Source organism: Grus americana, chromosome 3 (assembly GCF_028858705.1).
Source record: "Grus americana isolate bGruAme1 chromosome 3, bGruAme1.mat, whole genome shotgun sequence".
In the NCBI taxonomy this organism is placed as follows: Eukaryota; Metazoa; Chordata; class Aves; order Gruiformes; family Gruidae; genus Grus; species Grus americana.
Genome location: NC_072854.1, coordinates 121,007,302 through 121,029,949, shown reverse-complemented (window position 1 = coordinate 121,029,949; position 22,648 = coordinate 121,007,302). Strand labels below are relative to the sequence as shown.

The window sequence follows — 22,648 nt, the reverse complement described above, 5'->3', positions numbered from 1 at the left end:
CATTAGATAGCTGCCATATAAAAGGCATGTTTCTCTCCAGCCAAATACCATCAGACTAAAATACTTAAGTCTGAAAAGCCACAAAATTGCCCCAAACAATATTTCATACTTGAAATACCAGATACCAGTATCGGAACCTATATCCTGTCTATAAGATCACCTCTTCCATGTTCAGACTAACAGATTGCCAGGAGTCCTATGGTGTCATCAGGAATCATGAGGTATCACCATGAATGGTGATTGTTTCCTAACAGAGACTGTACAGAAGGCTGGGCCAAGTGAAAATGTATTATGGACTTATTGAGAAAACCATCAGAGAGGTGCCACCATCCATGGTAATTTTATATCTTCCAAACAGCTGATTTTGGTGGACTGTGATGAATGAATACAAGTGGTTAAGGGATCATGGATAAGTGCTGTAGCATCAGTGCTCTTTGCTTCTATTTTCTGGGAGATTTTAATATTATTTATTTTTGGTCTTTTATATACTATATACTGGGATGAAAAGGCAGTTGGGAAAATGGCACCGAAAATCTCTCTCCCTTACCCCATCATAAAGCAATGTTGTACTTACGTCAGTTGCGGTCAAACCTGGGATTTGTTATTGTTTCTTGAAGTTGTGGCAAAGGAAGGGAAATTAAAGCAGAGCGCAGAGCGAGCAGGCTTTCATCCTGACTGACGTGACACCCACATTTGCATGGAAGGTTGATAAGAATAAAAAACAGATCAAATTAATTAATTGGCCTTGGAACATGTACGCTGCCTGCACGGGCTATCGTAAAGGAGCAGATTCAGCTCCCACTAAAGGCGGTGATGCTTCTTATTGAAGGGGAAGAAGTTGGAAGAGGCCCAGAGGAAGAGCTTTGACAACTCTGTAGCTAACAGAGCAAATCAGGAGTCCAATATGCCAGTTTTGTAGCTTTTTAATTAAAAAAGAACATCTTCCCCACTCAGATTGTACATATTTTTACCTAGTAATTTTGTTGAAATATCCTTCCTCTGGATCCGAAACAATTTTTCTTCAAAGACATTCTTTCTACATCATTTGCTTTGTCTATAGTAGAAGTTTGACCTGTTGCCCCTAAATCATAAGGGTCAATTGGAAACCTCTACAGAGAAATTATGAATCTCATGTGCTATGTCATCTGATGCTTTATCTCTGCTACAACTGCTCAGGGGCTCTAACAGAGAGAAGGTCAGTTGTGGAGCACGTATAACTTTGCTCTTAAAACCCCTGGATTTAGGATTTTGCTGGATATTTTGCCATCTTTATGCCTTTTGAGTTTAGCAACCTAAAACTTTGTTCTGAGGAAGCTCTTTCATCTTATGAGAGCAAAAAGCTTTGGTAAAGCAATTTCTATGTATTTAAAGTACCAAGCTTTGACGGGAATTGTATGTGCCACTCTTAGAGTCCGTCCTCTTTTGCCACCCCATTTATCACTTTGCAGACTAAGCATTGCCCTTCTACTCTGCCTTTGCCATAACTATTTCCTAAAATCGCAGTTGGTATCACTTGTGCTCACTCCTTCTGAAGCCTAACGGCGAGTGGTACCACTCCTTGGCTGCATCTCTCAGAAGTACAAGTGACACAGACACACATCTTTGCTTCCTTCTCAAGTGTAACCGTGCATTAGCGGAGACCCACGTGTGCTGCTCCCTCAGTGCATTTTCGAGTGTCTCCCTGTTGTCTTTCTTGCTTCGGGGGTGGCCGAGAAGGCTGACCGGGACCGCACTTCGAGGAAGGCAACTGCTGGGCACTGGTGGCCCGGGACTAGGCCTCAGCCCGGGGGAAGAGAGAGGCCGGGGGTGAGGCCCACGGCCGAACTCCCACCGCTGACCGCCTCAGGTCGGCCGTGGGGCTCCCCGCTCCGAGAGGAGCCCGAGGCCCGGCGCGCCCGGCCCCGCAGCGGATGCCGCACCACCCGCCGCCGGCAGGTGGCGCCGCAGTGCCGCCGGCGCGGTGCGCTGACCTCGGCGCGGGGGAACCTCGGGGGCCGAGCCTGGCGGGGAGGGAGGAGGGGCAGGCGGGAGGGGAGCGGAGCGGGCAGCGGCGCTCGCTCCGTGCCCCTGCGTGCGTGTGTGTGAGAGAGGGAGCGGGCGGGCGTATGCGTGCGTGGCGAGCCGGCTGTATATAGAGGATGTGCCGCTGCATGGCTCGCCCCGGCTGCTGCCGTGCCAGTTCCCTCCTCGGGCGCTAGTGAAGCCTCTCGCTCTCACCGCCTGGGCAGCCGCTTCCCTGCCCGCTCTAGGCGCGCCGAGCGCGGCTGCCGGCCTCTCTCCTGGGGCCGTTTCCGGCGCTCCAGCGTCCCTCCTGAGGCGGCCGCCTCCCGCGGCTTCTCCGCTCCGGGGGAGAGCGCGTCAATGCGGTGCAAATGGCCGGGGCACAGCCAGGGGTGCACGCTCTCCAGCTCAAGCCCGTCTGCGTCTCCGACACCCTGAAGAAAGGCATCAAATTCGTCAAATGGGACGATGTGAGTAGCTCCCCTCCTTCCCGTGCCCCACACGGGGCAGAGTGGTAAGGGCACGGCGGGGTTATGCAACGCATGGGGTGCATCGATCGGGCCGGAGGGCTCCAGCACACATGTTGCGGCCGCCCGGGGCCGTGGCCGGCCCGGCCCTGCCCTGCGCGGCAGCGGGGAGCCGGCCCGCGGGGCGCTGTGCGCGCCTCGCCCGGTGCGGAGGGCAGGTGCGAGCCGGTGGGGCCGTCCCGCGGCGGGAGTTGAGGCGGTGGTGGAGTTGGCGGCCGGTCGGGGACGGTCGCGGTTGTTGGCGATAAGTGTCCCCGCCCGGGCTGGGCGGTCGCTGTGTGGGGTCCGGGCCGAGCCGCAAGGCGTTGTTAAATTGCCGGGCAAACTTTCTCCAAAGGTTCTCCCGGCTCACTACGCTTGGCCGGTGTGTACTGTGTTGAGCTGGCTCCTTTCGCGAGCGTTTTCCTCTCCTGCCTCCCTTGTTTTACTGTGCACATTGCCATCTCTGTCGCTGTAACGTAGTTGTTTCAACCTGTTCTCTGTCTTGTTCCATCTCCTGTTTCCTCCTTCCAGCCTCTGTCCTTCCTTCTAGCTCCTGCCCTTCTCGTTGTCTCTCTTTTTCTGGTAGGATTATCAAGCCCAAGATGCCTTTTCCCTGGTCTCGCTGTTTGGGTACCGCCACTCATCTTCCTCCACAGAAGGCACTGTTGTTTCTTGGCTCATTAGGGCACAAGACTTGCCTCAAAATCATATCCACTTTCCCCTTACCACTTGCTGCTTCCCAAACCTTTGCACTTGTATTGCCTGACATAGGAGAGGAGTGTGGTTTTCACTTCACCTTTGGTAGCACAGCTGTTCAGCAGCTGGGATTTCTTTCTTCAATTGTAGGCTATGCCTGGGACCGTTTCGGAGAAAGGTAGCGTTTCTCTGTTTAGCTTTCCTCTTCTCAGAGCATAAAAATAAGACTGCTATGCTACAGAGAAGAGAAAAAAAAAAAAGGATGAGTCCTCTGCTAGCCTTGCTCCTACAATACAACATTGAGTGTTTGTGTCTCAGTTGTGCATGAAGGAGCGGGTGCCCCAAAAAGTCCGTCTGCGAATGGTCTCTGGAGACGGAGGGACAGACGAGTATAGTGAGACTGGAGCTGTGGTAGAGGAGTGGTTGGCAAAGGCGGCAGGCATGCTGGACAGTTTGAACGTCAGGAGAATTGTTGAGGATAACTTGTTTTGAGAGCCTTAACACAGCTCTCATATATTTGCTGTGAATTTAGCTGTGCTAAAGACATCCACAGCAACAACTGGAGGGACAACAGAAAGAGAGAGGGAAGGAGTAGTTCAACTGTTCTTGTCTTGTTACGTATCACTGTTTTGCCATTGCTTTCAGCCTGTCCAGCAGCCAAATGTTTGAGCTTGACCTCTATAAACCTGTGATAAACATTTTCAAGGAGGGAAAGAACACCAAAAAACTGGACAACTTGTAGTGTGAAATTTTATTTAAAATAAGCTAATACATTTTTAATAAGCTCAGCAACCTGACCTTGTCCGCAGTAGTAAACATTGGCTTGACACAGGTTATTCATGTTCAGGAACTAAGCTTGAATGACTTGCCTGAGAAAATGTTTTCCTTTGGTTGATATTTTCCTTAGCATAGGAAACGGCAGCATAACCTCAGCCTTGTCATTGCAGTTATTGTTTTATTTTTGGTAAGCTACCAAGAAATTTCCACAGGTATATGCAGAGGTCAAGTTAATGGTGATTTCAGTCTCCAGACTGAAAGTCCAAGCAATTAGGCAACAGTTTAAATTATTAGTTTAAGTGCTGTTTCCCAAGTAGTATATTGTATACATAGAATTTGAAGGAGAAGAGGTGTTCTTCATGCACAGTGGATGTTCCGTGGCTAACCTATCTGCTATAGACTAATTGGGAAAAAGATTTTCAATTGTAAAAGGCTGCAGTAATAAAATATGGCTAAGTTCTGGCAAAAGATGTGCATTTCAGGTTAAAGGTGTTACTTACTCAGTGCTACATAGTTATTACCTGGAATGTGTGACTGAGAAAAAGTCCTGTTCTCTTTAGTGAGTGCTTTGATCAGCAACCTTGTGAAAGTTGATGCGTATTTAGCCACATTGTGTGATGAAGAGTACTAGCATTAACTCATTGTTGACCATGCATTGTGTGTATATGTGTGCATTTCCCATCCCCCAAACCCCTGTCTCGGTCATAGTGTTTCTTCTCAGCAGTGGAAGCCTCACGAAATCAAAGATTTCAAGGGAAATGAATCTCCTTTGGCACTCTGTTTGTAAGAGGGTCTTCAGACGAATGCATGTTTGGTGACTTTGAAAAATGTTTGCCATTGAGTAGCCAATAACTACTTCAGAGTCTTTGTTTTCTATCACATTAATCTGCTTGAGGGTTTTTAAAAATGATGATTATTAATCTGAACCTCTGTGGTCTCTCATGTAAATAGGCATGCACAAACTCTCCAGTGAAACAATAGGCTGTAATGAGAAATAGTAAACTACAAAATGTAACAGTAAAATAGAATTGACCATAATGAGTACTTTGGATCTGCTGTGCTAACAGGGCTGTTGAGAAGAGCGAGGCTCACATACTGATGTTTATTGCGCACCATTTTCTATTTACTGTTTCTGAGTGAGAATGGGAGTTCAGTTCTTCGCATCGCCTGTGCACTAGGGCAGCATTTGTTCCTGTTCAGGGCATACCCTTGTAGTACACTTCCCTGCTGTTTTATTTTGCAGTTTAAAGGTGGCTCTATTGACTCTGCTTCGCATTTCATAAAGCAAAAGAGTGTTTTCGGTTAATTCCTATGACTTGTACCAAGTTTCAGCCCAAAGCAAAATTCTTCCAGCTGAGTTATAAACCACTGAAAAGTAGCTTTTTTTTTTTTTAAAGGGAATGCTGGAAGGATTTAAACCAGAGCATGAGAGGCGTGTAAGGAATTTCTTGGTGTATATAGACTAACAGTTGTTAAAGAATGTATTTGCCAGCTTTTAGAAGGATGCTGCAGCGTGGTGTGCAGAACAATCTGACAAAAGCTGTAGTGATACAGACTTTAAAACCAATCCACCCATGGACTTCCCATCCTGAGCTTCTAGTAGCTCTGTGCCTAATTAGTAACACTGAGGCTGCTAACAAGCAGATGTGGTACTGACATTGTTATATGGACCTCCTCTCCGAGGAACAGCAGAGAAATCTGCCATGTGTTTCACATGAACCTCATCCAGTGCCCACTCCCCCCCCGCCCCGAGTGGTGATGATCCAGTTTGGAAAAGAAATTCCTTGCCTGAGCTTTGCGAAGAGGAGAGGAAGAGGTTATGTCAACCACTCAAGATCATATAGAGGCAGGTGGAAAGCAAGCAGCTCAGGAGGCTTGAAATTCCATTTCCTCTGCAGACCATTTTCGGTCTCTAAATTGTGGAAGCATCAGGATCAGTTAAAAAGTTCCAGCTTTGCAAGACAAGTCACACTTTTGTGCATTGGGATTGGATGTAATATCACTTACATCATCTGATGCCTAATACAGTCTATTCACAAATTCCATTTTGGATCGGTATATAAAGCACTGAAGTCAAACAGATGATTGTTGTCCTGTAACTTTGCTTTTCCTCACACTGTTTCTGTTTTATTCTTTAACAATATTACAGGTCAGAAAACAAATTTTAGAATTAACTCTTGTTCTTGATGTGTAGATTGGATTCACAAGGCACTGAACAGAAATAGCTGATGTTTGAATAGGTGAAAGAGAAAAGTGGTTACTTAGGGTTTTCTTGTTTGGTTTTGTTTTGGGTCTTTTTTGGTGGATGTATGCATGCATGTGCCTGGTTTAAGATGCTAATTGGCTGAGCACTTGCTACTTCAAGTCAGGTTTCTTCATGCTGCCTTCAGTTGGGCCTTTATAAACACTTCTCCCTTACTACTGGGAAGAGACTCTGAGTCTCCTAAGTACTGATCTGGTCTTTGAACAGATACATTCTTTTATTCCTAGAGAGAAGCAATAGCTGTGAGAGGGAGGGAAGGCTTAAAGAACAACTGACTTGATCCACTCTGCTGTAGTGAAACTCAGATTATAATAGCTCTTCCTGATGAGAGTTTTAAAACAGTTAAATAAATAAATAAAAAGGATGCAATTAAGTCCATGGGTGGGGCTTTTTTGTAGGGGGTTAAACTTAATGTAGCGGTATGTGTTGCTAGCTGAGTAGGTTAATGAAACCCGGGTATAAAGGGTGACTTCTCTCAGGACTGATCTGATGCCTGAAGGGGCTGAAACCTGCCTTGGCTGTCTTTTTTCCTTTATCTTTTTCTCTCCTGTAGGGAACAAGATAGACATAACTGAGTTAACAAATAGCTCAACAGCTAAAGCACAGCTGAACTGAGAGCAGTAATCTGCACACTGAAGCAAGTTAATATGATAGTGAATATTCAAAAATAGATTTGTTTTCAGTTCTTGCTTAAAAGCTTTCTTATCTTCCCTAGTGATAATATGTACTTTGCATAAAGAATTTGACTGGTCTCCCTGTGACTTACACTATTTACTTTTACTTGCAAGTTAACTATATGAGTAAGGTAATGTGGCTCTACCTAAATTGAAGGACATGATTCCACTTTTATAGCTGTATTTTTTTTCTAAATATTTAGTTACTGAAACAAACCTCCTGATAGGTAGCATTGTTTAGTGGCTACAGCACTTTACCAGGTATTCCAGTGAGCAGCAAAAATGAACCTAGGTCTTATAAGTTCTATTTTAATGCCTTTTTCTTGGAGCACTTCTTCATCTTTATGAAACATTTTTGAGCTCAGATGGTGAATGCTATGTAAAGTTTTGGGGCTTCTTTATTTGTTTAGAATCTTTTAAAGAAGATTATCAAGAGTATGAGAGACATCCCCTTTAACCTCACAAGTAAATATAACATCAGAATATCATTATTATGGATAATGAGATTAAACAAAGGAAAAAAACCCAGAAATTTTCAGAAGTGATTTTTAAGATGTTGATGCTCACATAGCTTGGAGTTTTTCCTGCCCTTTTTTTTTTTAACTCTGCACAAGTCTGTCACTACAGTACGTTACCAAGGCCTTGAAAAATGAACAACCATTGTTCTGTGCATATAAAACTAAACCAATAATCTGAAAAATTTATTTTTTCTGAATGTTTTCAGTCTGGAGAGAAGTTAGTCCAACATTCTAGAGTGTTGTTTTGTTTTTCTTTGTTGCTAATCTTTATGTAGTAAACAAATATCAGCTCTGTGCTATATAAAAATATTTTATCTAAATGAGTAGAAGTTGTGGTTTTGGTCTTTTGCAACATAGGAACGTAATCAGATTGAGTTTAAAATTTCTCAATAGTTAACATTTAGTAAAGGGGAAAGCCTGAAGTTGGTTAACTCCATTGGAAAGCTCTTGCTGACTTCATCTTGGGGGTGGGGAAGTTTTGGATCCACTGCAGAATGGTTAGATGCCTGCCTTGGAAGATCTAGTGAAGATTTACATGTTTAAGTTGAAGATAAGATCTGTGTTATTGTAGCATCTGAGCCCTCTGGAGTGTTGGTAAATACTAGGGAAACTGAAAACAACCCTTAAGTAAAGGGGGAGTTGTTTGAGAAAGGGAAGCTAACAGTGAATTTGTGTACTGTATGCTTTCTTCACTTTATTTTTTGAATGCTCAAGACCGTTTTTTAACAAAGGCTATGGTGAACTAGAAAGTTAGCTAATCGTTATGGTGTCTTTTATCTATTATAAAGTAAATGCTTCATAAGCACTTCTTAATTTATTTTCACAAGACCCATTAGATGACAAAATGAGTTCCCAGTTGTACTGTTGTAGGTCCAAAAAAAGAGACCAACATAAAAAACTACTAATTTTTAATCTGTGATTAGATACCTTGGACCTAATTTTCAGACTGCGTAGCACCATACAGTCAGATGTTCAGAATGACTCCCCAGTGACTTCAGATTAATTTGGGCTCAGCATCTCTGAAAAGTAGAAAATGAAATATGGAAATACAGTTCCAGTATTCCCTCAAAATCAAAATACAGCATGTACACCCATGAACAGACCGGTTTAAATTACTTGCTTAGCAACACATAAGAACTCTCTGGCAGAGATAAAATCTTCCTGGTTGGCATTTGGCTACCTTTTCTATAAATTACTCCCTTTATTTCTTCTTTCTTGACTGCATACCTTGCAACATCTGCAACAAATAAGGACTCATGCAGTCAAATCGAGACTACATGTGGTAAGGCTATAATTAGCCCAGGAGTATGGGCATCCTGAAAAATGAGACAGGGTAGTCTGCTTCTGAGGAACAAATCCTACTCAAGGTAGCTCTTTGAAACCTGCAGGAAGTTAGTCTTTAATTAGCAGAATAATAACTTCTGTTGTGTGGTGCCATCACCAAAGTTTCTCAAGAGTTTAGCCACTCTAATAGTGAAGAATATTTTCCTGCATGTTGTTATTGAACAAATGGAATTTCAGTTTACGGGTCCTGTAAGCTCAATTCCAGTTTTGATTTCTTGTCCTGCTTCCAACCTCCAGCACCCATTTCACCCTCTTCAATGCTTCCTTTTTGCAATCTGTTCCTTTACATAGCAGATTTGGCTCTTCTGCCCTCAGTAAAAGAGGGCATCTTTACTCTTCTGAATTATTTCAGTGGTTCATTGCAAAGCCAGGAGATGGGTACTCTCTCCCTCTGGCTCAAGGTTCAGCTGTCAGTCTAAAGAAATTCATAGTGCTAATTGTTTGGGTAATCCTGCTTAGTTCCAGTCTGATTACACCCAGTGTGTTATGGAATTTAACAGCTAATATGTCTGCTGACCACGTGTAAACTGTGGTTTTTCTGTCCTTTCTCCTTTGCTCCTTCCTTCTGCACTCCTCCAAGGCTGTAATCCCCCTGGCTTGGGGGGGGGGGGGGCGGCGGCAAGAAAACTCTCTGCACCTTTCCCACAGCCTTACACCCTTGCTTAACCAGAGTTCAAGCCCTTTTGCCAAAGTGAAAGAAAAGTTGCAGAATATTTGGCCTCTGCCAGAAACAATCTGTATTTCTTAGCTTTGTGTTTGGAAACAGTTTGGCAGAACATTTCCAGAAGAAGGTTCAAGCAAATGAAATAATGATGTGTGTAAAGGTTTTCAGGTTATATTTGGGGATGTTTGATGCCTCTAAAAATCCAAGGAGAAACCAGGAAACAGCGGCCTGGCTTAATAAGGCAGTGCTGTGAGCTCCATCTGTTGTAAGAGCTGAAGATAAAGACTGGTCTGCTTTTCTTTTTAAAATCTGTTGATGTGAATTTTGACTGCAACTGTTTCTAAGAAACATCATCATTATCTATACATGATTTATTAAAACACATACTCATCTGATTCATGGTCTTGCTAGTTGACAAGGTACATGTAGATTTTCATTCCTTTGTAGGTACTTTTAAGATCCATTAGGAACTTTTCAGCTAGGGCAGGATTGATCTGATACTTGCATCACAGGCACGCTAATCCCAGCCTGTGATGTTCTCTGATCATTTTAACACGGAACTGTGCTTGGCACAAAACACAGTGGCAATAATGTTACAACCTTGCCTTAATACATACTGAATAAAGCACGGAGAGTCCTAGGAGCGAGGGCCAAAGCCCAGGATATAGGCGGCAGAGTGGCACATCCTTATGTAGCCGTTCTTTCTCACCTTGTGTCTCTTCAAGTCTTACCAGTTATGACTGAAGGTTGGGTGGAAGGCTCTGTCCCTTGTGGCTGGATGCACAGCCTGGTCGTGGGGATGCTCTGAGGATTAGACGGCATGGATGTACAGTCTGAAAGAAACTAAACCAAGGTTTCCACCCACTTTGCTGTTTGGCTTTGTATGGTAGTCTTTATTGGTCAGTAACATTAAAATGGAGGTGGCACTTTCTGCTTGCTGATGTTAGATGTGGTCTAGGGGACCCACACTTAAAATTAGACCTTGAAATGGTTGCCTGACAGGCACTTAAATATGAATTTTTCTGTTGATCTTTTATGCCTGTGTTCTGCTGTGCCTGGTTGATAAGGATCCCAAAGTTCTCTGTGACACTTTGTGGGCATAAATTTGAAACCTTTTTGTTTAAAAGCAGAAAATAAAGGATATTCCTAATGCAAGGTCTGAGGTTGTACAGCCAATTAGGAGGCAACTTAAAGGAATAAATATAGAACCACCACATTACTCATCTGAGGCTGTGAAATTGGAGGAAAGTAGAGAACTGGTACTAAGTTAACAAATAAAAAAGCTTTTAAAGAATTTAAAAAAAAAAAAATCACTTAAGTTTAGACTGGTGTGATACGCAGCATACTGGGACTGCCAGGCTAGAGCCACTCCAAGTCTTTCTATTCAAGGAATTTACAATAGCAATCTGTCTGAAACCAAGCCTCTGCTTGGCACAAGCACCCACGGGTGGCATTTAAAAAGCCTGATAACCGACGGCCATTTGCATAATTGTCTGGGACACTCTGCCTTTTTCTTCTTCTTCTCCCCTTTCTGGTCACATTTGATTTTTGCCTTGGTCACCTCATTCTGCTTCTTTTCTTATGTACTTGCAAGTGTCCCAAGAATCTGGGGCTCCTACCCAAAGGGCTGCTTACTTAGTTGACATCTAGAGGATTGCAAGAACTGTGTCCCTACTGGACACCTAAATATGTATTAATTTCCAAACCCATCAGCTTTAGAGATGCACAACGCTGACCTCTTCTCCCCCCTCTGTTTTATTCTCACATTGGGGATCTGAGTGGGTTAGGGAAGAAATGCTCCCTATTTGTTTGTCCTTCAAGTTTTGTTTGGGTTTTTTCTCCCTTTATCTAGTGTGTCCTGTCTGTTACTTTCTTCTTCAGAATTGTGCACGGTTGGTGAACCTGTTCAAGGGAGTTATGAGACAGGTCAGCTCTTTGGGTGAGGAAATTGAATTAATGGCCTTCAGGATACCCTCATGAATGACTACAGGTGTGTCTTCTGGGTAATAAACCACAGTTTTTCCCATGTAGTACAATAGTTTTTGTAAATAAATGTACTAGACAGTTGTAATTTGAAACAAATTTCTTTTTCAGAGCCATGAACCACTCTACTTCTTGAATGTATAATGTATAAAGGGTTTTCATGTATCTTTTGGATTGTTGCCTGCCTTTGCAAGCCCTGATTGCAGAGCAGTATAAAAGCAACAGACCTGTTCCACGTGACACATAACTCTGCGTTAATGTGCAGTGGGGAGAGGGACTTGCAGAGCTGACTAGAGAGGTTTACTTCTATTCCTCTACACCCAGAACTAAGGGCTGTGGCTTTTAGTGGCAGAAACTTATAAGACTTATAGCTAGCTTGTGGAATATATAAAACATTTCCACACAGTCAACAGCAACAATAAAAGTCACGTGCACAGAGTTCCTAAGACACATGTCACACAGTTACATGTACAACGTTATTCTTAGATCCTGTGTTTGTATACAGCAAGACAGCATAGGGTTCTCGTGTTCATCAGCATGTTAATTGTGCTATGCTTAATGTCAGAGTGGTATAGTTAGTTTAGAAAAGATGCATAATGTACAACTGCCTTTTCTTGATTAAAAAAAACCCAACACCCTACAAATAAAACTTCCTGGAGGGAGGATCTTAAATTAAGACTCATCACTATCCCTGTCATGATGAGGTTTCCTTTATGTCACCTAATAGAGAGTGAAGGCTCTTTCCCCTCATCCTCCACTTTTTTTTGAGTCTGATTATAGTCAACATTTTACAACCCACATCTACAAAAGTGTTACTTTGACAGCTGTATGTCATCAGCACAGACAAATCCAAACAGCTTTTGGGTTGAAGCAACTGATTTGGAATGATTAACCAGCAAATTGATTAATCCTAGACATAATCATTTCATGCCTGTCTGTTCCCCATCACTTCCTTCTCTTTCCACCCTCCTGAGGTTGTGTATGTCTCATCCCAACGCAGAAGGACACTTAGTCTTTTTCTTTCCTCGTTTTACATATTTACACACAGGCTGCATGGGACATAATGAAATAAGCTGAAAAAGGAGAGTTTTATCTCCAGAGCAAGTTTATTTTGGTTGGTTTTTTTCCTGTTTTTGAATGGCAGAGGTTTAAGAACACTTTTGTAGGAGCTTGTGGGTATAGACAGCCAGTCAACATCTCTTCAGGGCCTGGCATAATTTGAAAATAAATTTGCCTGTTGCATTCAAACAGTACCCAACTCTCAGGTGTACAAGATGCTAGAAGCTATGGAGAAACAGGGGAAAAAACAGATGGTACAAATTCTGTATGTCCTTTCTCTTAGGAGAAGTGCATACAATGCTGTTTTCTTGTAAGGAGGAAAAGAAGGGTCAGTGGCACGTTGTGAATGAGCTCTGATCCCAGCTGCGACATTCCCATAGCACTGCCTGGCATTGGTACAGCCGCACTTGTTCCCAGCCTCCAAAAGCTGACGTGGCACCCATTTGAGTGTCAGTGTACCTGCAGCACAGGTAATCCAGAGCCCAGATCTTCCAGTTATAAAGAGGACTTTTATGCTCAATTAAGTGTTCGATCTTGTATTTCTTCTTAGTGTAGAACTTGCTCTTCTATTTGTATTTCTCTTGTGCTGAGATAAAAACGAGTTTCATGCTTGAATCCATTTTATTCTTCTGCTTGTTCCCCCACAGACTTCTGACTGGTGCTGGGCCTGTCACTTAGCTTTTTTGGGTCTTGTTTTATCTAGCTGTAAACTAGGAATAATTCAACTTCCCTGTTTCATGAATGCCCATTGCTGGGAGTTTGGTACTCTGCCATCAAGGACTGTACTGGTGGGATAGTATAGACAAGTGCATCTTCTTTCCTTGGAAATGGCACTTGCATAAGTTATTGTTATTTATTTATGGTAATGTCACTTCCATCAACTTTATTTTCACTTAGATAAAACACAGTTAAATGTTTGATTTAAATTTGAACCTATTAGAGCGCATTTTTTTTCCTTAAAGGAATATAGACTGACCTCACATAATGCTGCTTTGGAAACAGGTGAATGATAAAGCTGTAATACTTTAACAGAAATATACATCTTTTTTGAGGTGGAATTGTGTGTTTAGCCTGGTTTCCTGTGGAGATAAGGCTTAGGTAATTTTTCTGTCTGCCTGTCTTCCTCCTCCTTTCAGTGCCTCCCTCTGTAACTTTTTAAATTGAGTTTGGCAAACAGGTAGAGGTCTCAAGACAACAGTGTTTTTACAGTTGTCATGAAAAATAGTAGAGAAAAGAGAAGAGGAATCCTATTAGGTCTTATTAGGACCAGGCTGCACTGATATCATTTATTGTTAGGCACCAGGGAGTCCTGATGGGTGAGAGATGTAATGAATGGCCACCTGCGGGATTGGCTTCAGTTAGAGCTTGTATCTCCCCAGTCAGGTGCCTGCTGTCAGTCAGAAGACATGAATATGTAGGAAACCAGGCTGCCTTACTTATAGTACTTCCAAATGTACTTGGTTTGAAACGACCTGAGCTATAGATGTTACCAGAATGGACAGGTTTAAAACTGATTTGGAGGTGGGGTGGAATGTATCTTCATAGTTGGATTGTAGAAAAAAACTAATGGAAAGTAATTGACAAAAGTCTTACTGTAGTGGATATTATTCCAGGTTTCCTAGGCAAATTCAGTCTTTGTTAAAGTAAAGCTTATAGACGTTTAGCTGTTTATATCTGAAGGTTAATTTGGATCAAGGTGGGCAGTAGACTTCTGGTAACTATAGTACTTTACTATGTAGGCTCTAGCTTGACAGTGTGTTATGTCTGTTTAACTTCATCTACTTCCAGCTTTTCTGGAGTAACTCCATGTGTTGACAAGTCTGGAGTTATTTAGTGCTGTCTTCTCAGTAATGGAAATATGTTATGTCAGAAAAATGGAGATTAGGCAGGTGATACTAAATTCTTTTAGTGACATCTCGCTAGTGATACCTTCAGGGTAATTTCTAGATGTTGCAATTCATTAATATGGGTGGCAAAGCAGTTAGTGCATAATTATGTGTTCTGTGCGCTGACATAGATTTTTTTTTTTTGTTTGTCCTTTTTTTCTTCCAGGACTCCACTGTTGTGACTCCAATTATTCTCAGAACAGATCCACAGGGATTTTTCTTTTACTGGACAGATCAAAATAAGGTAAGAGAAAAGGTTCCTGCTCCAGAATGGTTCTTTCTGTTTATTGTGGGTTGATGGGCAGGAGTCAGGAGGCTTTGCATGCCAGTCCTGGCACAGCAGACAAGGATTACATCAGCATATGTTCCTCTGCTCTTCTGGGGACCAAATACAACAGGCCTGTGGCTCATCCCTAGTGAACTTGGAGAGATGAATGGAAGACTTGGTAATTTCCAGCCATGTTAATGATCTGATGGCCAGCAGGGTCTCTAATTGTCCTGGTTTACAGGCAAGGATCCATTTGGGATGCTGTTGTGGTTCATAGTTGGCTTGTGGTTTCTCTGTCCTGCCTTCCATACGCTGAGGATTTTGGCTGTGGTGCACAGCAGACCCGGAATTCCCAGAGGCCAGAACTCCCTTTGAATTCTTCCTCCTGAACTCCCATGTGCTCCCTGGCCATGCCTGGTGGGCCACGTCACTAAGTTCTTGCTAATCCTCGCTGGACACTTACTTTCTTTTAAAAACATTCCAGTATACTTAGATCACTATTATGGCTGTGGAGCTGTTGGGAAAACTCATGGCCTGATTCATCGCTGTGTTACTCCAGTTTCACATCCGTATCACCCCTTGAAATCAGCACTGCTGTGTTTCCAGCTGTTGGAGACTGTGGAGCTGCACTGGGGTGAAAGAGTATCAATACCCTGAGCAATTGGGTGCAGTTTGTTTCATATAGCATATCAGATATATAATAGCAAATCACAGTTGCAGTTGTTATAGCAAAATACTGTATCAGAACTAGGAACTGCATGGGTTCCTCCTCTTTTTTTTTTTTTTTTTTTTTAACAGATGAATTTTCAAGTACTCATGAAGTAAGTGCTTGTACGGGCTCCCTGTTGAAAATGGTGTTAGAACTTGGTAGCGCTTGAGCTTTGGCATTGTGTTGGAGTATATGCCAAAACGACTAAATACGTACTTGTAGTATTCTGGCTACAGAAACGCGGTTTACCGGTTGTGTAGCTGTTTTTTCAGGAGTTCCTCTTGATTTTATGTTTAGATACCAGTGCAAAAATTGCTTGAGGAGATAGCAACCATTAAATGTACAGACTGTACAGGCAATTTGCTATTACATTAGATCATATTTATCTTCCTATGTTTGCTTTTTAGAGGAGATGGAGCACAGTTTTGAGTCAGTGTATTTGGAAATCATATCATGGAGCTATAATAAAAACCTTGCCTTTCTTTGCTTGTGCGTGTACAAGGTGGTGGTGGTTAATAGCGGGTTCAGCTGTTGACAGTCTGGAGTTGTTAAATTACTGCCCAAAGAAGCAAAGTGAATGCCTTCAGAAGCTGAAGGCTATGACTGATTTACACCAACCCAGTAGCTGTGCCAGAACACAGTGCAGTCTTCTGTTTTGTTCCTTCCCTTGCATAAACTAATTGTATAAGCTGAAAAATAACGGTGAACTTTAATAATAAATGGAAACCTGGAATTGATTGGAGAGTTTATTTCACTTTTAATATGTTTGGCACCAAGACCTCCTTCAGTTTCCTACTGTTGTCTGTAAAAACAATGTCTTGAAGCAATTCTGTGAAGAATAGCTATTTATAGAATTGTTGTTCTCATATTCATGAAAAAATGTATTTATAATGCTCAGAGCATTTTTTAAAAGGTTGGGTATTTGTACAAGAGACGTAAGTGTCAGTTTGATTTTTAAACTTGCAAATCAAGCCTTTGTAAAGGGCAACAAGAGGAGTTTTTTTTGGTTAATAATTCATGACAAGTAGGTGAAGCTTGTTTCTAACCCCATCCTAGCAATGTCTATTTAAGGAAAGTAAATATATTTCTATTGGGGTGCTGATAGTGCAAGGAGCAGGAAGGAAATGCCACTTTCTGCTTTTGCAGAGAATGGTTTGGTTCATGTTTATTGTGAAATTACAAATATATTTAAATAAGGAGGTTACATAGGAAATTCTCTTCATTTCCTTCTCTGTGTAAAGAGATCCTGTGATGACTGTGGAACGACGTGAAGAAATAATATCAGGACAACATACCCTCTGTGTAATTGCTTTCTCTTTTTTTCTCCTAGCTATTTTTTTTTTTTAAGCAGTTGCTTTTGTCATAACCAGGGCCTGTTATTTTCTGAGTATGGAAGGATAGGCCTTGCTAAACAAAGCGATGAACTGAGAGAAGCCTGCCTGCCAGCATCCTTGGTCAGACACATTTTCCTGGGAGCTGACTACAAATGGGTATGGAGACAAGGCACGAGTCGCAGCAATCTTTCTAGCCATTTCACTGTCCTGTTTGCCAGATGCTGTACAAAGCAGTAAATTACTGCCTGGAAAATGGTATGGCTTTTAAATTAGGAATCTGTCTCCTTTGGTTGCTGTTGCCTTCTCAGTAAAGTTATACAAAAATTATATGAATCACTGCGGCGGGGGTGGGAAGGGAGGGGGGGAACCAAACCAAAAAACCACTCCTCTTGTGTTAAATTTTTATTTAGCTTAGAGAACTGGTGGTTGTAGCTCTGCAGCTTTCTCTAACTTGTTGGCTGGTTGAGCTGCTTCTTTCATTGTTTCCTTGTTCCCTTGCTTTTCTGTTTCTTCCATTGCAGAGAAAGGCAAACAATACGTAGTGTCTGGTGTCTAGCAGTGTATCTGGGCAGTCCTTTAAATTGTTCTTCATGCAGTCAGAGCTCAAAGTTCCTGGTAAAGATGCATGTTCATTGCAGCCCTCCATCATTGTCACTGACCCCGTCTTGTAGTTCTCCGTGAATCAGCGGTCCTCCCGGGGTTTGCAGCCCAATTGGCAAGTCTGGGTAACACTGAAGTGGGTCAAAAAGGCTGCCAATAAAGTAATTCTTACCAAGAAGTTTTATATATGTGACCAGTGTGGACTCTTAACTTGCTGTCCCCTGTAGCTTTCTGATAAGTAAGTTAGTAGCAAATTTCCTAGTTGGCTTGCAGGAGCCATACGTTCCTAATAAATCATCCGTGGTCTGTAGTTTCAGCCCTGTGAGGATCCATGCCACTTACCCTATGCCACATGTGAAGGTCTGTAAGGAAGGCCGTTCTTGTGGTATGATATATCGGTGGCAGCCGGGCTTAGTGGAGCCATCTTCTTGGCACTTACTTCTAAGGGCAGGAACAGAACTTGGAAGGAAGGCAGGCTGAAGAGACAAAGAGCCCCCAGAAGCCCGCTTTGCAGCAGAACAGACATCTGACAACTAATAGGCAAGGCAAACAGTAAACTAATTGCTCAAGACTCCTTCAATGCAAAATAAGTATCCATGTACCTTGCTCATTTCTTCATGATTCTGTGTCATTTGACCATTTAATTATGTTTGGGCTGGCTCCAGTGTGTCATGCCAGGTACCCAGGTCCAGCACGACTGCTTTTGAATACTAACAAGAGACATATTAAAAAGTGGTTGATCAGACTTCTCTGTTTGAAAGACTTTATCAGCAGAGTAAACAGTTTTCAGCCTAGGACGAAAATGCACACAGGTTCTTCTGACCACAGGCCATTTCTCTTTTGATTTTTGTGTGCTAGGTTCACCTTAGCTGCCCATCCTGGTGTGGTCACACCTGCAGTGAAGGGCTGTTAAGTTCATTTAAGCTCTGATCTTACAGTTTGGTAATAATAATGTGGTATCCTGCAGTTCGACACACTGTATATTTGCATATTTAAGTATATTTTACTGTCATCAGTAAAGATAATCCTCCAAAATGAAATCATACATAGCATTTTGCTATTTTCTGATAACAAGGAAATTTAAAACTTTTTGTTCTAAACAGATGGCAGGACAGCTTTCTGATTTTAATTGTATTTTTCAGTATGAAATTCTTTTGTTGCTGAAGATTCTGGAATATTTGCTTCATCTGTATGCAGAGTGCTAGCTGATTTTATATTATTACTTGAATGATTCTCAACATGGGTTTTAAAAAAGAAAAATTAATTAATGTGACAAGCTAGCGTCTGTTACATATCTTATTGTTTCTGTAATGTTTCTTAACTATAGCAAAACCGGACAACATTCATTGCATTGTTGTATTTTTATGACCTGACTAAAACATATCTCAATTCCTTGCTACTTTTTTTAAAAATGGAATGCCATTTATTCCATTTGTTCTTATTCTGGTCATGAGCGTTGAAGAAAGATAAATCAAAACTCGACCAGGTGAAGAGAAAGTCTACTAGAATAAAAAGGAGCAATAGTAAAACCCATTTCTCAGGAGATGAGAAGAGGCTGGAAGCGTTTGGTGTGTCTAGCCTAGCTAGCAGAGCAAAGCCAGAGAAGGACTGTGATTTGTGTCTATGAATAAATATATCAACAGATGCATAGGCAGCATAGGAGAAGAAATGTGTTGTCAGAAGGTTTGTGCATTAATATTCTTGCATCCTTTACCTGGAAGTTATGGTTACACAATCAAATGGATGTTAGGAGAAGACACTTAGCCATTGACTCAGTGCAGTTCTGACACTGCCGAAGAAAAGGAGTAAAAGGAGGAAAGCAACTAATTGCTTTTATGGTGGAGCCATTTAGGTTTTTAAAAGTCTGAGGATGGTATAATATGCCATCCTCTTCATCTCACTAGCACATACTGATTTATTCCTCTTTATTTTTAAAGCTAGGTAACTACAGTGACATGGCAGCATGCTGAAAATACAGAGGATGCAGACGCAGTCTCATCCACAGCACCGTGAAAAGAGATCAGCTAACAGTCTGTGCCATGAAACTAAACATAAGAGTTCAGTCCCAGGAAGCCAACAGCGATTTCTAATGCCTTCTGCAGAAATGCTATTGTAAACAGATGATGATCCCACTTGTCCAAAGGAAGTTTGTGTTGAGAAACTCCTGCAAGTGCTGAGGTGATACTTACCTCATAGGAGGGGATGTGTGGCTGAAGCTTCCCTCCTCTGCCGGTTGCAATTAAAGCAGTAGCGCAGCCCAACTGAACGGTTTAGCCAGAAGGAGTCCCTGCTTCAGTCTAGCTTGCATAATTCATACCTCAAGCTTTTAAGTGTCTTTGAGAGAAGGTGAGGTGGTGAGACCACAGCGGTACAGAAGTACCTACAGACAGCTGTTTACCCCAGCTCTGGCTTGCTCAGAGTGACAGGCTGAGGATATCTAAAGGCAGAGAGACTCGATCTGTATAGCTTTTTAGTAATGACAGTTTTGCAGTTTTCAAGGGAAGGAGCGGGGGTAGTTTCTCCTCTTAAAGGGGTAGGCCTATATTTATGTGTGAACATCCCTGACAGAACTGGTACTAACGTGCTGTAACTCAGCCACAGAATATGAGCTTGCTACAAGAGCCTCTAGCAATAATACTGTACCTTGAGCTGGAGCTTTCTCATTTCATGAGACTGCATGAAGTGGTTCCTTATGATAAGAGGACAGGATTTTTCTGACCTGGAGGATCCTTCCCCTCTTGTGTCCTGAGCTGATCGTGAGTTTCTCTGGGCCTGAAAACCCAATACAGACCACAGAATATGTGAAGTAGAACCTGAGGTCTGTAGGTAGGATTCTGTAGGATTAGACTTGGCTTCAGCACGTTTGTAAATTCTGTGGCGATCCCATTGCCCTCATCCAAATGAAAGATGATGTGGCATTTTTCCAGCTGCTGAGGATTTTGGCTGTGTTATTTAAGAGAGTTCTTTTGTGTCTGTTTTGAATCGGGGCTTTAAAACAATTGGGTCAATATTTGTACTGCCCTATGGGTCAAAGATCTTTTCATTACATCTGTATAGGTTTTACAGTACATTTGACAAGCAAACAATAAAGGCTAAAGTTAATATATCAATACTTAAAATATACCAAATAATTTAATGAGAAGAATGTAATATTTAATAGTACTAGGTTTAAAAATACCTGCTCCAAACCTCAGCTGTTTGGCTTAATTTATTCAGGAGCAAGGTTACTCAGTGATGCATCTCACTGCTGACAACATCCAAGAAATGCATCATTAAACATGTATTCACACTTCTCTTTCTGGCATGTAAAAGGAAGGAAAAAAAGCTAAATAACTAGACCTTTTGAAGAACTGAGATTATAACTATCATTAATTGAATAAGAAAAGATGGTGCAAGTCTCTCCACATAAGGGATTATTTTAACATGTACAATGAAAAACTCACTCTTCTTCCTCATTCTTTTAGCATCTCTAGCATTTCAGCAGTCAACATCTCTTATTGTTAATTCAGTTTGATAATGAATATTGGATACACAGGCCTCTATCACAGGTTTTGTATATGAATAGATTCGCCTTTGCTGTAGGTGCAAAACACAGGAGTCAGAACAACTTGGATCCATGTGCCACACTGGCATTCTACCAGGCACCAAAAAAGACTTGTATATTTAGGTCTTTATGGAATGGGGTTGTTTTGTTTATTAGTAGCAAAGTCTGTATTAGATTACTTGTTTTCTCAGTGCTCTGAGAAAGCACTTGTGGTGCTTCTTCATGGACTTCTGTAAAAACATTATGTATAATCTACATACGCACATTCTCTGGTGTCAAACTGGTGTGAATGGAAATAATACCAAAGCTAGGAAAGTTTCTTATCAGAAGGACCCTTGTGATATCAGATTATAATCCTTTCCAACTGAAGGGGAAGTTAAATTCATTTCATGAAGGGTGTTGCTCAAGACTTGCTCCCTGTGACACTATTCCTTTATCCATTTACTGTGTGTGTGAACTGAGCGGGAAGCTATGGGTGGATTGCCGTTGATTTTTGAGGGCATGGGTCACTTGCGATATTTCAGCTGGAAATTTAAGGAGAGAGGGCTTTTGGCCTCTTGAAGGTGGACACCTAAGGAGGTGATGCTAGTCTTTTGGCATGATTAGATGGAGTTGGGTTGGAATCTCTTTTTCAAAACAAGTCAATCACAGGCTGGAAGAGGTGGCACAGAGTAGTTTTCAGTGGAAATCTGGATGAGGACTCCACTCAGACAGGGACCTGTAGTGAAGTTTTGCTTCTCAATGACACTGGAAATTGGGAGTGAACCTGAAGCAGCTAGTAAAATAACAGTGGTGGCACAGCAAGTAATCTGAGCCTTTGCCTGGATTTTGCAGTTGTCTTGATTGATGAATTTGAGGTGTAATGTTAGGAGCTGCCATAGTGGCATTAAAAGCTTGAGACCAGGCATGTCATTGCTGGAATACAAATGCCAGTTTTTGGATAAGAAAATGACCCATAAATATTGACATCCAAATTTGTATGTCAGTCACATTTTTAATGGGAAAAGGAAGAGAATCTCTTCAAGGATGCAATGCTTGTTAAAGACTGTTGTAACTGAGTAGTGAGTAGACTGAGCGGTGCAGAAATCACAAGGGAAACCCTAAAGGTGAGTTCTTCCTCCAGTGAAGATGCAGATGTGCGATAAGCAGCACAAGTCAACTTCTCAAAAGTAGAGAAGCTAACTAACCCGTAACAAGTTTTCAGCTTGGGGGCCCTGACACTGGCTTGAAGCAGCTGAGGGTAAAGCATTCAAAGGTTGAGCTGCTAGTTCTGATAGCAGCCCAAGTGGTAATCCTGGAAAGTTCACCTGCAGGCATTTGCTTTCTCTTTAATATAGAAATAACTCCTCACCTGTATCTCTAAAGGCAGTACCTAGGAGTTTAGCTTATGTGCTGTTATTTATTTCTAACACCCATACTGATCAGTCCATGCTGGAAACTGTGAACCAGTGCCTTTGTCGGTGAAGAACACTGCCTCTTTGCTGGCTTATGCTACAGAGATCTTTTGAAAGTGGAAAAAAGCTTGCTGTATTTTGAAGTGGGAAAACTTCTAGCTTAACAGTTAAAGCAGTAGGGGAGTCAGCCTAGGCAACAGTTCATGGTCACCTGGAAGTTGTGGCTCATGTTTTTTTTTCACAACTGCTTAAAAATCAACATGCGAGTGGAATTAAAGAAGATGGGGAAGGTGGTAGGGGATTGTCACAGATAGTGAAAATGGAAGGAAATATTTCATGGAGGTCAACTTTCCATCAGACTGCTGATTTCCTTTTTAAAAGGAAATCTGTCTGCTTTCAAAACATGGAAATTGTTCAAGGCCCAT

The 22,648-nt window shown here is 42.0% G+C and overlaps 1 protein-coding gene across 4 annotated transcripts in view; it reads left to right on the top strand.

The window, feature by feature from the left end:
• The first annotated feature begins 2,010 nt into the window (after positions 1-2,010).
• The window catches only part of PLCB1 (phospholipase C beta 1), a 396,670-nt gene continuing 376,032 nt past the window's right edge, over positions 2,011-22,648 (top strand). For 3 of the 4 annotated variants that reach the window (XM_054820498.1, XM_054820500.1, XM_054820501.1), the window contains exons 1-2: positions 2,031-2,471; positions 14,541-14,618. In XM_054820498.1, the coding sequence (XP_054676473.1) occupies positions 2,373-2,471; positions 14,541-14,618 (177 nt within the window). In that variant the 5' untranslated portion in view covers positions 2,031-2,372. Of the gene's footprint in view, positions 2,472-14,540; positions 14,619-22,648 lie in introns of all 4 variants that reach the window. The other variant, XM_054820497.1, reaches the window with a different exon arrangement.